Here is a 16,237-nt window from a genome sequence, read left to right as displayed (position 1 = left end):
TATTGGGGTCTGTGTGTGGTATGAAAGTAGATAATTTAGACAATAAAAAGTTAAATTTTATATTATTTTTAAAGAATGTTAAGAAAATTGATTGTAGTCCCAATTATTATTTTTGTTTTGTTTGTTTTTTTTTAGGTAAATTTAATGCATTTTCTTTATGTTGAGTATCTCTGTAACCGTATATGGCCATTTGGGCTTGGTTGCAAAATTAGTTAAAATGAATAAATAAAAAATAAATAAATGGTCCACCCGGTGTTTGTTACAAAATTTATTTTACACACGCGTGATTCAACTCCATTCACGCACTTATCTCTAGAATGGTGTAAAATTCAACTCTGTTTTTTTCGTTTACAATAGGGTGTGTGAAAAAAGTACTGAAGGTAGTAGAAAAAGTAACAACGAAATTACATCAAGCATGATGAATTTAGTACTATTATATCTTTTCTACTACAGTTTAAATCATGCTTGCTTTAATATTAAGTGAGTTCGCGTACTTAAACGTGCAAGTCTTGTTGGTGATATACTTAAAGCGGACCTTACACGGTCGGATAAACACTCCGACAGAGGTTCGTCTATTTGTTGTGTGTTCGTTCAATTTTTGCCCTTACACTGCAAGAAAAAATATGATGGCAACATGAAAAAATAAGAAGAAGCAAAACCATAAGCAATGAAGAGTTAAGGGTGAAGCCATTTTTACTGAACAAATGGAAGAAAATAATAAAACTTCGGATATATGTGGCTAAACAATGATTCCTGGAGCAATTCAGTCAGGGAACGGCCCACCCAACAATGTTGGATATTTAAAAATATCTGGGAAAAAGTAAATGAAAATTTCTGAAAAACTCTTTGGTTTTAATTAACAAATTATAATAGCGGCAATAAATTGCAACAAGCGGTAAAATATATTTTTTTATTTGTTGCTCAAAATTTAACATTGCTTTATAAAAAAAAAGTTTTCAGCAAAAAGCTGCAAACATGTATGGACCTAGCGCCGCCACTTTGTACTCACTATTGTCTTTCATGAAAAGGAGGCCTCTTACACTCATAGAAAAAAGTCGCCTACAAACAGCATTCAATATTTGCTATTTTATTTTGGTACTTTGTGGTCTGGCGGATAACAGCTCATAAAATATTTTGGTTGTAGAATGTTATCCAAAGTATTTCCTCCAAGTATCAAAAATAGTTTTTCATATATTCCCGCCATATAATATCCTAAAAATCTCCTAAATACGATCAACAAACATTTTGTTTGCTGTTATGCCTTAATTTGAGATATATTCCAATTTTTTTTGGCAAATACAAGATATAATTTTAATTTATCGTTTTTATTTCGTTACGTAGCCCCTGTTATGACATTTTTCTTTGTTTCAACGAAACTGAAACATGTTTAAAAGTAAACAAGTTTAGAAAATAGTAGACAATGTTTGCTATTTCAGCAAACAGAGACTGCTTTCCCCTTTTCAGCAGATTTTCTGCTGTTGTAGCAGTATTTTCTTTTGGGTGTATCATTGAGTATGTCATAGAAACGGACAGCACTATTGATAAGATAGTACAGAACATCACAGCCTGTGGCATTGCAATGGAATTGTTAGACTGTTGCAGAACACCACATACACCAGTTTTGCTAAGCGCTGGATGAGAGTGTAAATAAATTAAAACCACTTAATTTTTTATCGTTTTTTATTGTTGTTTTTTGACTTTGTTGTTTTTACAAAGCCTTTTTTATGAAAATATAATTCTCTGTAAAGCTATCATTTATAATAAGTACCTACAATTTGAAACAATAATATATTTTACAATTTTGCATTATAAATTCTAATTTAAGTATGGTATATTTACATTATTATACATTGCTAAAAATCGGTACATATTTCAATACAGGTTTGCATTTAGTTGGGAATAGCAAGAATTAAATTATGTCGTAAAGCAATTACTATAAGAATTTAAATTAAACCGCTGATAAGGGCAAATAAAACAAAAAATTAAAATTACAATAATTAAGAAAACTAGAAAAAATTCAAAAATAAAAAAAGAAAGGAGAATATAGCGAACTGAAAGAAAAAATAATTTAAAAGTAAAACATAGAACTCAATAATAAATGAAAAAACTCAAAAGAATACAAAAAAAATAAACTTAAATAATAAACACAAGTGGAAATAAAAGCTTCCGTTTTTCACAATCTTTAAATGGACCACTCAGACTAACATATATTGTCGGACGTCGTAGATTTGTCTCTTCAGAACAAACGCCGGATTTCTCTACATATAATTTCAACTGTATTTTCATTATGGATCTTTGAACGAACCAAATGTGAATGGTTTACAATAAACCGACGGCATGTATCTGCAGTTTAATTCGTATGTATCGGAACAACATATAATAGTAAAATTAATAGTCTTACTTCCAAAGTTACTGGACATTGTGAAAAAGGCATTAGAAAGCAAACATAAAAAGATAACTTCAAAACGAAATAAACAAAACTAAACAAACTCTATGCAGCGGTAAAAAATAAGGTTTTACATCTTGAGGCAATATATGGGAGTTAGTGAAAGCGATTTGACAAAATATTTATTCTTCGAAAATTTGGTATGAAGGAAGTGTTTCATTTGACTGAGGTATCAAAAAACATTTCAGAGCATTCCCTTTGCCTCCTTTTTTAAGCAAAATTTACCATTTTATGTTAGATCCCATATTTGAATACAATAAAAAGCTAATTTTAAAACATTTTTTTTATAATATAATTTAAGTCATAAAATGAGCATAAAAATTGCAATATTTGGACAAAATTTCATAAAATTGAAACCACTAAAAATGATATGAAATAAATATAGCTAGTCCTTATTACCTATGTGGTTTTTACATAGCACTTAATAAAATCTAAAATAGTATGTCTACTAAAATAATAAAAATTTGCCTTGGGCCTAAAACTATTTTATGAAGTGGGTTGATTTTAACTCCTTGGGAGTTAAAACACTATATACTATGTATATGTACATTAAAATGTTCACATTTATAAATTATTTACATTTAGAGAATTTAAAGTGTTTAGCTTCCAAATAAGGTTCCTAAAATAATGGTTAATGCAATTTTTGAGTGTTTCTATCACATTATTCCAAACATTATGGACAACCTTAACATAATTAACTATTCAGATACACAAATTTTTATTGTAGATTTTTTTAGGGATTCATGTCAAAGACGGCATCCCTAATGTATCTGTGATGCATGTAATTTATACGAATTGAAAATTTCACAACAAAATATGTTTGTCTTTGAATGAATCAATGAATCCGACGAGTTGCAGATACATTAGGGATAGCGTTAATTGACATTAATCGCTAAAAATATGTCCAAAAATATATGTGTGCGTGAATGGAACGACGAGTTTACCTATTTACACACTCTAATTGCCAAAACTTCATCAAATCCTCAATTTATATTTAGATTGCATTCTAGGAAATAATAAATTTTCCTATATATGGACCATTTCTTATTCTTCATATAATTCCGCTCAACTCAAGGACTGCCGCCTTCCTGTTGAGAATACAATGGTGCATATTCATAATTTCTTCACGCTACTTACTGTCTGCCTAAATAAAATATGTATATAATTTGAAAATAAGGGTTTCTTTTAAACATCAGGCAATCGCCGAATCAGGACTTTTTTTATGCACATGATTGGTTATACAATGATCATGTTCTAAAATCTGTAATGAAAGAAATGATTTTTTTATTTTTCTTTTATAAATGAAATTTGGTATAAACTCTATTTACAAAAACAATACAATGTCGATATTAGATAACTATGTCCGTGATTTGATAAGGGTTTATTAAAATTTATATTTATCGTAAGTTTTCAAAATATATAATATGGGTTACGTAAAGTGAGTAATATGCGAATTGCATGTATATCAAATTTGTGAAAGGTATCCCTTTAGTAAAAATATACACCTAGCCTTCAAACTATTTCGGTAAAATAAAATTCGAAAAAGCATGTAATGTCCACATTAAGTCTACTTCCAAGATTCATTGTTTTTTGAGCTTTTTTGAACGCATAATGATGGAACTCTGGCATTTTCGCACAGAAAAATATGTATGCATATAATTTCGCAAAAATAAGTTAATAATCCACCCTATTCACGCTGATACATATTCATTTTTCGAATATCAAAATCATTATCATAGGCCTAGATCACGTTTTCGAATGTTTCTGCGAAAACGAATTTCATCATTTATCACCGTGAATGGGATCCCAAACACAGGATTGTTAAATTATTTGTGCGCAATAATATGCATCACTATCTGTTGGAAACAAAGATTTCGTAGTTACTCCCGATTTTTAAATGGAGTATAACTGCGTAAAACGAATATCAGTCTTTATCATAATGTATAGGTTCCCAAAACACAGGACTGTTAACTAATTTTTGCGAAATAATATGTTTGCCTATTTTTTCGTGCAGAAATTTCAGAGTTGTATGACTAGCTGCACACAAAAATAAAAACTCAAAATAAATCCTTCGCAGTTATTCCGCGCAAACGTTTTTTATATATAGTATAACAGTTTTTCGTGCGAAATTGTGATCTTAGTACTAGGCTTATGTCATCACAATAGACTTGTTAGCCTGAATTCGTTTACAACAACAGATATCATACACACCCAAAAAAATTTGTTAGTAGAAACAGCAGTCTGCTAAAACAGCAGAGTCTGCTGAAAAAGGGAAAGCAGTCACATTTCGCGGAAATGGAAAACATTGTCTGCTATTTTTTAAGTCCGATTCCACTAAAACATGTTTTAGTTTGGCTGAAACAAATAAAAATGCCAACTTAGTGGCTATCTTAATACAATTAAAACAATATTTTATTAATAGCTATGTTGTAGCATTTGCCCAAAAATCTGAATATTTATCAAATTGAGGAATAACAGCAAACAAAATGTTAGCTGATCGCATTTAGGGACTTGTAAGTATATTAATATGTTTTGGGGAAAAATTTATAACCTAAAAATTTTATAATTTGTTATTTGTCAGATCCTGAAGTACAAAAATATAGCAGCAGACATCGACTGATGTTTTTAGCAGACTTTTTTCTATGAGTGCACCATATCTAAGCTTGACCTTACAATTTTTAATTGGTGATAATGACATTTTATTTATATATTTTTCAATTATAATTTAGATAGGTTCTTTCGGTTATGCAAACCGATAAACCCATTTTTGACACTATCTATTCCATATATTTTCAAAGATTTCCAATTGCGTGTCTGTGTTTTTATTATATATGTATGAATGTTATTATAACATTGACAATTTGTAAATTAAAAAAAAATATTGCATTGAGAAATATTACGTACACTGGATTCTTAATAAACTTGTATCACTTATGAAATCACTTACATTATTATCTAAAAATTATTCACTGTTAGAATTGATTTGATTCTTATGGAAATAACAGTTAATTGACTTGGTAGGCCTATTATATTCCCTCTAAGATCAATATATCTATTACGAGAGTACATTCTATTTCCATAAGAACCTATCCATTTACAGAAAAAAACATTACATGTTAGTATTTTTTTGTAATAAGACTACAAAAAAAAATATTGTTAATTTTAAAGGCATTTTTATAAGTTTATAAATTCTTAAGCAAATATGTTAAGTTTAAATTTACAATTGAAAATAAAATAAACATAAAATCAATTATAAAAAGGACTTTATATCCTTCGAATGCAAATAGTACACAAAAAATATTAAATCTATACGACAATTAAACGAAGATCTAAATAAAATTATAACTAAAACACAAAAATATTTAAAATTACAAATTAACTTATAATAATTATATTATAACTACTACTATCTTAGGCCAATCGGCCCAATTATTCGATATGTTTCGTAGAATTCAAAATAAGATTTAGGTTAAAAATCAAATGTAAAAAAATATGGTGACAAATTAAAACATTAATTGACGAAATAAACATGAAATCTAAATAATAAAGTAGTTAGATTAAAACATTATATATTTGTACCATATTCAACAAAATATTCAACAAAATATGTCTCTTCTATTATCAAGACATTGATACTTCATCTAATGAGAAAATGCCCGAGTCATGGTCATCTCCTTGTCTGGGTATTTTCTCAATAGGTTTCAACATTACGCGCATAGTATTAAGATTTACTTCTGGTTGTGTAATATTTGCCTGATTAGCCTGTCTGCTGGTGGAAGGCACCTCAGCAGCAAGAGGTGGTAGATATTCTTGACTTATGATTTGAAGATCTTTCGTATTTTTGATTTGAGGTGTACTCGTCGTCGGCTCTCCTTTGAATTTCTTTTCTTTTAAATGTTTTGTCGGACTAATAGTGGCAGAACGTTTCACCTTGGGTTTGCTTGATTTCTGCAGAAGAACAAGGGGTTCATCCTCGTCCTCGTCTTCATCCACTACAATCATTTTCTTTTTCGTCTTCTTTGTTTCGTGTTCTACAGTTTCAATATCTTGTTTGCGCTTTTTGTTATGGACCATACCTATGTTATCTTCTATTGCAACAGTGTGACGTTTTGTACTTAACAATTTGAGTCCAATATCAGACCAATCTGAAGGACTTTCACTCGATTTGTTGTTTACCGATATATTTACATTGCTTTGATTGGCCAGCAAAAGCGTTGATAGAAAATAACGTGATACATACGATTTATCCTTATCATGCATTATATCATTGAATGTGGTTTCACCTCCTGTGTGAGTTGCTTGTATGGTATCAATGATTTCTGTACCCAATTGGAAAACATCAAAATGATGACGTTCTCTAGATTTGGCCAATATGGGACGCAAATGTTCATGCCATTGTTGAATCTGTAAATGGAATTAAAAGGAAAAATAAAATTTTGGTAAAAAAATAGAAAAAAAGAAACAGGCACTAGTTGAGTTAAGATTGATGTTCGCATGTTTAAGTTTAGGTCAGGTTTGGTATAGTGACAGCCCGTTATTCAGGCTTATTTGGACTGTTCAGTCCAATATTAAATATTGACAATTTGTTGTAAATAAATCAATTACCTTTGTCTTTGCACCATGCAAATTCAAATCAAACAATTCATTCTCCTGTTGGCTATTGTCCTCAAATATAGTTGCTATGTCTAATGGAACAGTATCGTCTTCCAAGTAATCGTTATTCAACGATTGGTTTAGATGACTGGTTTCCGTGTTATTTACGTCAGCTATCGTTTTTTCTTCCAATTTATCTTCTGCGTTTTCTCTCTCGCTTGTATTTGTAGAATTGTTTCCGGTGGTACTTGTTTCATTTGTCATCTCTTTATCCAATGGAGTTTCATTGTTTTCGTCTCCCTTTGTGTTTGTATCAATTTCATCATCTTTATCTTCCGTGGGCTCGATTATAGACTCCTCTGACTTATCCTCGTCTGTTGTTCCAAGTACACCATTGTTGCAGGATTCTTTCGAGTTATCTTTTTCTTCGATTACTTGAAGCGATATTGTGCTTGTCATTTCTGTATCGCCATTTGTAACATCCGTTGTTATTACATCTTGTATTTCAGCCTCCAATGCAGTTCTTATAGAATCCGGTAGGTCACTTAATATTTCATCCGTTGTTTGCATATCTTGGGCTTTCGTTAACTCGTCATTTAAGTTAACTTTGCATTTATTTACATCAAGAGAATTTTCTTCAAAAATTACTTCAAGGGGTTCTTTTTCAGGTGTCAATATCGCCCCATCTACTCCCACACCAGAATCACGACTTAGGCGATGAGGAGTTATGGGAATTCTATTTGGCTCTTCTTCGTTAAAACCACAAAACTCGCTACACATTGTATCGTCGTCCTGCAACATTTCTTCATCCGAAAATCCATAAAAATCTGACTGGTGTCCAGGACTATTAGGTGGAGTGTCTATAATCCCAGACATATCGCTATTGTTTAAAGCGAAGAATTGCATTTGTTTGGACAACCGATATTCTTTGATTGGCGCAACCGGTCGTGTAGGCTTCAAACATCTCTGAAAATACATATTAAAATAAATTTAGGGATTTAAGTAGAAATTATACGGTAATGATAGAGTTTTTTTAGACCAGGACAAAAAAACCCAGATAGACGGAGAGAAAGATAAATATAAGTGTCTGAAAATATTTTACTATAAATTTCGTGACCAAATTTCTGAAATTATAATGCCACTCGGTGCATATCCAAAAATTAATTACGGCTTAACCCTTTCGACCCTAAAGTGGCCTGTGGGCAACTTTTTGTGTTTTGAGACTCACTGTCAGCGTTGTTTTTGTTCATAAAACTGTAACGGTATCGAAAGCTACAAGTGTTTTCTTCAAGTTGAATGAAAAATCAGCTAATTTGGTTGTCAATTAGCAAATTTTTTTTCATTAATACGCACCTCTTTGCGAATTTAAAAAGAGGTTTTTATACATGTGACTTTTTTCAAAAATTACAACTAAAATGTTGAAAGTTTTTATTAAATCTATTGTAGTACATGTCAAATAAAATATTTCTGGAAGTCAAATCTTAGAATTGCAAAAAAACAAAAGATGAGAAATTTTTAAAATTGAAAAGTTGCCTGTGGGCAACTTTGGGCAATTGTGGTAGTAAAATTACATATTTTTTGTGGACATAAGACCTGGAGAAAAAAGGTTTGAGAAACAATGATATTGAAAAAATTTTTAACTTCATTTGGGATGTCCCAGTGACGAGAAATGCGGCGATGATGTGGAAAACATATCTGCAGTGCAGTGGGGAATTTGGAAGGAATCGTAAAAAGGGAGGAAGCCACTTCTTGGCAACATACTAGGGGATTAGCACGAATCTTGACGTTTTATAATATTTTGGTTTTTTACACCGCCAGTTAAATTGACATGGGTTAAAAAAAAAAAGAAAAAAAAAAAAAACAAAACATTTTCGTGAGTCACGCGAAGCCGTGAATGAAATTTAAACGAAATCTCGTGAATGTGCGTGAACGTGATTAAAGAAAAATGCGTGGCGCGTGAGTAAAAATCAAATTGTGTTCGTGATTGTGAGTGAGTAAACTTTCTCCGAAATCACGCTCCCGATAAAAATTTACTTTCACGATCCAACCCATGCTCACGATCCAACTCACGCTCAAGATAAAATTCACGTTAACGATGAAATTCATATTCACGATAAAATTCACACTCACGGTAAAACAGACACAAAAAGTCACAATCACGAACAAATTCACGTTCACGATTAAGTTCCAGCTCACCGATTTTAATCACCTTTACTTATTTAATCACGCTTAAGATTTCAATAGCGTGGGTCACGAGAAATTTCGTTACCAGAATTTTACTGAGCCACGTTTCGTGTTCCGAAAATATTCGTGACTCACGAAATTTGTCGTGAATTACGAAAATTGTCGTGAATCGTGCGAAAGCGTGTGACGTAAACATTGTTCATGTGTGAGCGTGCGCGAGCATGACGTTTCATTTCGTGACCGTGAATTCCTACCCACATGGCGTGCGTGAGTATAAATATTTCTTCGTGAATGTGTTTTAGCGTGATGGAAATTCCACTCACGCGCGCATCTAAGTATATATTTACTGTAAAATAACAAAAAACTTAACAAAAATCCAATAAAACGTAATACGTCTATCATTACAATACAAACTATTTTGTAGTCACAATTGCCCAAAGTTGCCCACAGGCAACATTCTCTACCGCCTAAACGAATGGGCGTGGCAACCCGAAATTTTGGCTAGACGCTTCTTAAATGACTTCAACATGATTAAAAGTAAAAAAAAATTAGCGATACCTATAAAAATTCGGGGTCGAAAGGGTTAAACATGAAATCGTTATACAATATATCAGCACGGCTGATTTTTTGCCTTATGCAAAAATCTTTTCCGCCCTTGAATCAATATAAAAATTTAAATAAAACTCGTAGTCATCATTAAGCCTTGCTAAACCCTTTCTCACATAGAAATGCCATATTGGAGAAATATTAGGTTTGTTGTATATTTCGGAATGGTTAATAAGTGCTATTAAAAGTCGATATTAACAATGATGTGACCAGACGATTCGAAAATTTCACAATTCCCTTAGCGAAAATATATTCTTATTTTAACTCGCTATACGTCCAACTGGTTTAGACAATTAGTAGGACGTGTAATTCATAAAAGAATCTAACCCATATATGCACTCCTCACATTTTCATTTTTTTCTAAATTTTTTGAATAAAAATTAAATACTTTTCTTATTTTTCTTTTAAACTTACCGCCTTTAAATATAAATCCATTTCAGGTCCCAATTTAAAGAGAATTTTTCTTTTTAAAAGTTTCGGTGGTATTTGTAAAACGTTCAACAAAATCGGATATTCTTTCGGTTGTTGTATCACAGGTACATTGTAAGTTTCTTGAGTACAGTTATCCATTTCTCCATTCGCTAGAGCCTCCCTCAATTTATCATCCATTAATATGGTAAAATCTTTATTTGAATTATTGGCGATAACTGGCGATAGCATCTGTAGGTCGCCTTCAAATACATCGGACAAATGCACACCCTCATCGTCCGTAGTTGATATTTGCACATGTAGTCGTTCCGAAGGTTCTGGAAAATATCGAAAAATTAAACATTAATTGGGTTTGTATTATATTTTGTATTATAATGAATAAATAAAAAAAAATGTCGATAAAAGGACATCCCGTTCCTGACAAAAGGAATAAAAAATTGTTTTGATTTCTTTGTTTATATTACTCACCATTTTCATTATCACTCATTACATGAATTTCCAACTCTAGAAAATCATCTTTGTCATTTAGTGTGTTTTCGTTGGGAACATGTTTGTCTTTTGACAGATTTTCGTTTATACAAATTTCTTCCTCATTTGCTGTGGTAAGCTCTGTTGCAGTTTTCTCCGTTTCTTTAGCTTCATTTTCCGTAAGTGAATTTTCCATGGTAGTTTGAATGTTGTCGCTGGTAGAGTCACTTTGGACCATAGCATTCTTTGGTTCAATTGCTGCTTCTACAACGACCTCAGAATTCTCAAAAGTATCACCTGTTGTTTCCTTAGTAGAATCAGGATCTTTTTCATTTGCAATGTTCCCATTAGTGTCTTCATTACAATTGCCATCATTGCCATTTTCCTCATTTGGAATTTCATCTTCAACCACGGGTACGTCGTCGCTTTTTTCCTTATCTCCATTTTCTTGTGTCTCGGTTTGGTCTTTTTTTTCTGCATTTACATCTTCGCTTTCCTTGGGGGCTAAACATTTCTCCAAATCAGTATTTTCTGTTGATATTGCCACGTTCTCACTGGTTAGTGAAATCTCCTTATCAACTTTATCATTTTCAGAAGTTTCTTCATTCCTATTTAGCTCGAGTGTAGTTTCATTAGATGGATTCGTTTGGTTCAATATACTATTGCCTAGCGCCGAATCGTCTGTTGATATTGCCTCCTTATCAACTTGATCATTTTCAGAAGTTTCTTCATTCCTATTTAGCTCGAGTGTAGTTTCATTAGATGGATTCGTTTGGTCCAATATACTATCGCCTAGCGCCGAATCGTTTGTATTATTTAAAGTATCATTTACGGTTTTATCAGCAATCTCCCCTACAACAGTTGCATTACTTGAAGATGTTTCAGAAGTTGTGCTATCTTTTTGGGTAATATCTAAAGAACTTTCCAAAATGCTTGTACCCATTCCTGAATCATTTATAGCGGAAGTATCATTTACTAAAGATGTATTTACATTCTGCAGATCATCACTTCCAGTAACATTTAAAGGCACATTTTTCGTTTTCTCTGAAGGTTCCCATGATTTCGTAGGGTCGATTTCCAGCTGCAATACATGATTTTCCAAACTAATATACTTCTGCACATATTCTTCTGACAATGTGGGCCATTCTTTATTTCTATTATAGTAGCCATCGTTGGATTCTTCATCGGCTTCTTCTTGGGCATCTATGTAATCTTTGACTTTGAAATGTAAACGGAAATTAATATCCGGGACAAGAGTGTTATAACGATGTTCGACTTGATATGTAAATAATTTATAGTTTCTCTTTGTATCAACTTCTTCTTCGTTTTCCAGATCATAGATGGTTGCATACATGTATGATGCCGGATGTATTTGTTGCTCAACTTCAATGTTGCGTGGCAAGGATTTTATTTTGGTGGGAGTTTTCGGAAGGGCAAAACGTTTTTCTGGTGTCATCTTTTTGAACTTTTTCGGTTCTAATTGTACTTCGTAGGGATCCGTTGGAGTATCGAGAGCACGTTTTCGCCCTCTTTTAGGTTTTTCGGCAGGTGTTGTAGTTTCACTTGTTTCCTCGTTTTCATTTCTGTAAAACATTGATTTATTTTTAAATGTTATTGTTTTTCTGCTCTTTAGTAAAAAAAAACACATCCTCAGAGCTATTTGAAATTGCTACTTCTTAAATTTTAATTTAGGTAAAAATGTAAGCCTTTTAATTATTACAAATTATATATTCAATGTAGGAGATATATAAACCAAAAAGAGTACACAAGAAATGTTTTTGAGTAATACCAATATTAAAAGAAATGTATTACGGAAACGTCCAATGTTCATACTTCGAAGAAGTCGACTTTAAGCTTTCTGATATATCTCTACACACAGATAAAAATATCACAAAAAATTTTCCAATTAACATTTAAATTGAATTTTAAAACGTATTCAATTAATAATTTAATTGGTTCAACATTTTTTAATTGAAACAAAACAAATATCAATCATAAAAATTATTTTTTTCAATTAATTTTAATTTTTCCAATTAACATTTAAATTGAATTTTGAAAAATATTTAATTAATAATTTAATTGCTTCAAAATTTTTTTTTTAATTGAAACAAAACAAAAATCAAACACGACATGTCAAGAAAGACAGTCAATTTCGATCATTTTGGCTGGATCCCAAAAAATTTTTATAAGCCTGATTTTTAAAAGACGGAATTTTTACCTGGGAATTTTTACAATTTTCTTACTAAGAATTTCACCATGATTCACATCGCCTTTAGATGTTTCGATACATAAAGGCTAAATACACACAGAAAAAAATTGTTTCCAATTAAAATCTTAAACGAGTTTTAAAAAATATTCAAATAAAAATGCAATTGATTCAAAAAAAAAATTTAATTGAAATAAAAATCAATCACACAAATTAATAGTATCAATTAATTTTTGAATTGGCTGTCAATTAATTTTATAATTGATACTATAATTTCTGTGATTGAAGACATTTCAATTAAAAAATTAATTGGACCAATTAATTTAGTGATTGAATCAGAAAAAATTTTTGTGTGCAGTAAAGGACAAAAAGTTACCCAAGAAAATTATATACTTTCTCAATCCATTATTAACTTGTTTATTGTAGATAATTAAAGAAACAAATAACTAAATTGGGTTCTTGATTCTAAAAAAGCATGCAGGGTGATTACAACATACGTAGGGTAATCCTTAGATCATCTAAGAATTTCTCCCTGATCAAGACTATAAATACTTTAAGGGATATCAATCGATATTTCGATGTATTACAAACGGAATGGCTGGCATATTTAATATACGCTATCCCCCATGGCTTTAAAAAAATAATAATCGCAAAAACAAATACCGGCTAGAATAAATTATACTCACTGTTCCTTTTGCTGTTGAATTTCCTTATCGGCATTGGATAATGTGCATATTTGTTTTTCTACTAAACTCTGGACATAGTCGACTCGTTTAGAATATATTTTTGAAGAGTTTACAAGTAAAAGACCAGCTTCATTTAATATTAAATCTTTGTCTATTCCAAGTCTTTCAAATAAATCCAAATACTACAGGGAGAAAAATTCGTTACTTGCATAATGTAAAGGCAGAATTTGTGGAGCTACAAAGGACTTACATAGCTTAATGATATATTAAAATCCGTTGCAAACTCGGCATGATCAGCTAATTCAATTAATAACAGTACTATATTCTTTTGCGATTGATCCTCTTCCACAGTGCGTATAAGCTTTGCCACCCGAGAATTTGGATGCTTATCAGCCGCCCGTAAAATATCATTTAGTGCACCAGCAATATTATCTAGAATGCAGAACAAGCATGTTTAACATAAAATATTGAATAAACATAGAATTCACATATAAGTATACATAATAAATCACATCATCACCGCCACACAATTAAAGGGATCAATAGGTACCGACTTCTAATTGAGATCTTAATAATCCAAAAAGAATCAAAGATCAATACAACAATAAATATATTACAGGTAAAAGCTGTCACCTAACGTAAAACTGTAAGGAACGCACATCCAATCACATTTTCCAATAAGGAATTACAATTTTTCCTCATGGGTAGCGCTTCCATCCATATACCTGTATGTTTAGAGTATATATGTGTGTGTGTACGTGTTACACGGGTGTAATGGAACTGTACTATTCAAAAAGCAATTAACTTACCCATTTTTTTAGTTACAGATATTTATCCTTTATTGTAATTGGTGTTAGATGTTCAAATAGCTATTTCACGATTTTATTACTACACTTTTTATTTCATATATTTGCCTTTTCCTCGCTATTGAATATGGTACACAATTTTATCTTCATGTTTGCCTTTCTCGATACGCGTGATTTCTATGCGGGGGCAAATTAGTATACCAAACAAAAATCCACTGCTTAAACAGGTAACCACATTAATTTAACATTTAATAGTGTATATTTAACATTAACGCCGATATTAACTAATCGCGGAGTATTTTTATTTATTTTCTTATATTATTATTTCCTTTTTCTGTTTTGATCTGTACTCACTTAGGGATGCCATGTTACTGAAGGCAAGCGATAAAATGGCGCAATTTCGATAACAAATTATTAATGTCAATGACGCCGATATGTATTTGCCACGGCTATTTGAAGCAGTCATTATTTTTTCACTGGCTCTGAAGGCAGAGATTCAAATTTTGTAAACTTAATACGAAAAAAATCATTTTTCTATAGTTACTGGGCCATAATAACAAATTCTAAGACTGTTTTGTCTTTTGACCACTTTCGATTATCTTTTAATAGGTTTTTTTATCTTTTTTTTTTATCAATTTTTAAGAAATAATATTTATATTAATTATTAAAAAATTTACAAAAAATCCAAAAAAGATTATTTCAATTAAGCGGCTAAACTGAATATTAAAATCGACATTTATGTATTTATTTATTCATTCAGAGCATGGCCAAAATAAAGCAATTACAATGGACTACTTTATAGATTTTTATACAATATTCATATACTATAATACCTCATACACATTAAGCATTTGTATGGTAAAAGGCGAAGTTTTTTTATTGAAGACATTATTTTTTTCTCATTTTGAAACATAATTGAAATCGCTGTTTATTAACAGAACTGTCATTTATAAAAAATCTTTATGTATTAAAAAAAAATATGTTGTTCGCTAATGATTTCAAAAAATGTTCATTTAATTTAAAAAATTAAATTTAAAAAAGAAAACTTGTTGAATAGATATTTTGAGCAATTTTCTCCAAGCTTTGTTAATTTTGTATCAATATATTTGTATTATTTATCTCTTAATTTAAATTTATAAAATTAATCATAAAATTTGTATATTATATATTTCCTTGGTTCTATGTAATTTATCTTTCATCGGGCTTACGACTTCAAGATAAAAAATTGAGCAAATAAATTAAATTAAATTGATGAAAATTGATTGCAATTGATGCATACATTTTTTTCATTTAGATTTCATGAAGACATAATAGAAATATGTTTCGTTTTCATATAAAATTTTGAAAAAGTAGCCGAAAATGCTAACATTGTAATGGCATATAAAAAAATAAATACGTATTTAACGTGTCGCTTTCGTCGACCGAATAGGTTCGTCTTTAATTGCCAATCTGTATATATTTGCATTGTCAATCTTAAAAAATCGATTGGCAACGCATTACAATGTCAATGTAGAATCATAGACCAATTAAAATAGAGACATACCTTGACAATTCACCAGTGACTCAATAACGCAGTCATCGCACTCAATTGCACAGACTCAATTCCACTTAGGAGAATGCGCTCCGGACGACAGTGCTCGTGTCGAACATATCCCATACATTGTGCACATTATAAGTTAAGTCCGAAGGCATAATCGATACTGCTGCATGTTTATGGGATCGATAACACATTTACCGATTATTTAGTCATCGCCGACAAGTCGTATCGATCCGACACATTGTAAGATTCTTTACAAACACCGACATTCCGTCC

General features: G+C 31.0%; 1 protein-coding gene across 2 annotated transcripts; it reads right to left on the bottom strand.

The window, feature by feature from the left end:
• Window positions 1-1,662: 1,662 nt before the first annotated feature.
• Cap-H2 (Chromosome associated protein H2) lies at window positions 1,663-14,791 on the bottom strand. 2 transcript variants are annotated; one of them, XM_075289841.1, is made up of 8 exons: window positions 14,428-14,791; window positions 13,869-14,050; window positions 13,619-13,800; window positions 10,727-12,309; window positions 10,244-10,575; window positions 7,052-8,005; window positions 6,179-6,850; window positions 1,663-3,707 (listed from the first exon to the last, which is right to left on the bottom strand). In XM_075289841.1, exons 1-8 carry the CDS (start codon window positions 14,429-14,431, stop codon window positions 3,639-3,641), a joined length of 3,978 nt encoding a protein of 1,325 aa, XP_075145956.1. In that variant the 5' UTR covers window positions 14,432-14,791; the 3' UTR covers window positions 1,663-3,638. The 2 variants fall into 2 exon arrangements, with proteins under 2 accessions (XP_075145956.1, XP_075145955.1); XM_075289840.1 differs by lacking the exon at window positions 1,663-3,707 and having other exon boundaries at window positions 5,253-6,850.
• Between the last annotated feature and the right edge of the window lie 1,446 nt (window positions 14,792-16,237).

Source organism: Haematobia irritans, chromosome 1, assembly GCF_050003625.1.
Source record: "Haematobia irritans isolate KBUSLIRL chromosome 1, ASM5000362v1, whole genome shotgun sequence".
Classification (NCBI taxonomy): Eukaryota; Metazoa; Arthropoda; class Insecta; order Diptera; family Muscidae; genus Haematobia; species Haematobia irritans.
This window is presented reverse-complemented; position numbering and strand designations above follow the sequence as displayed.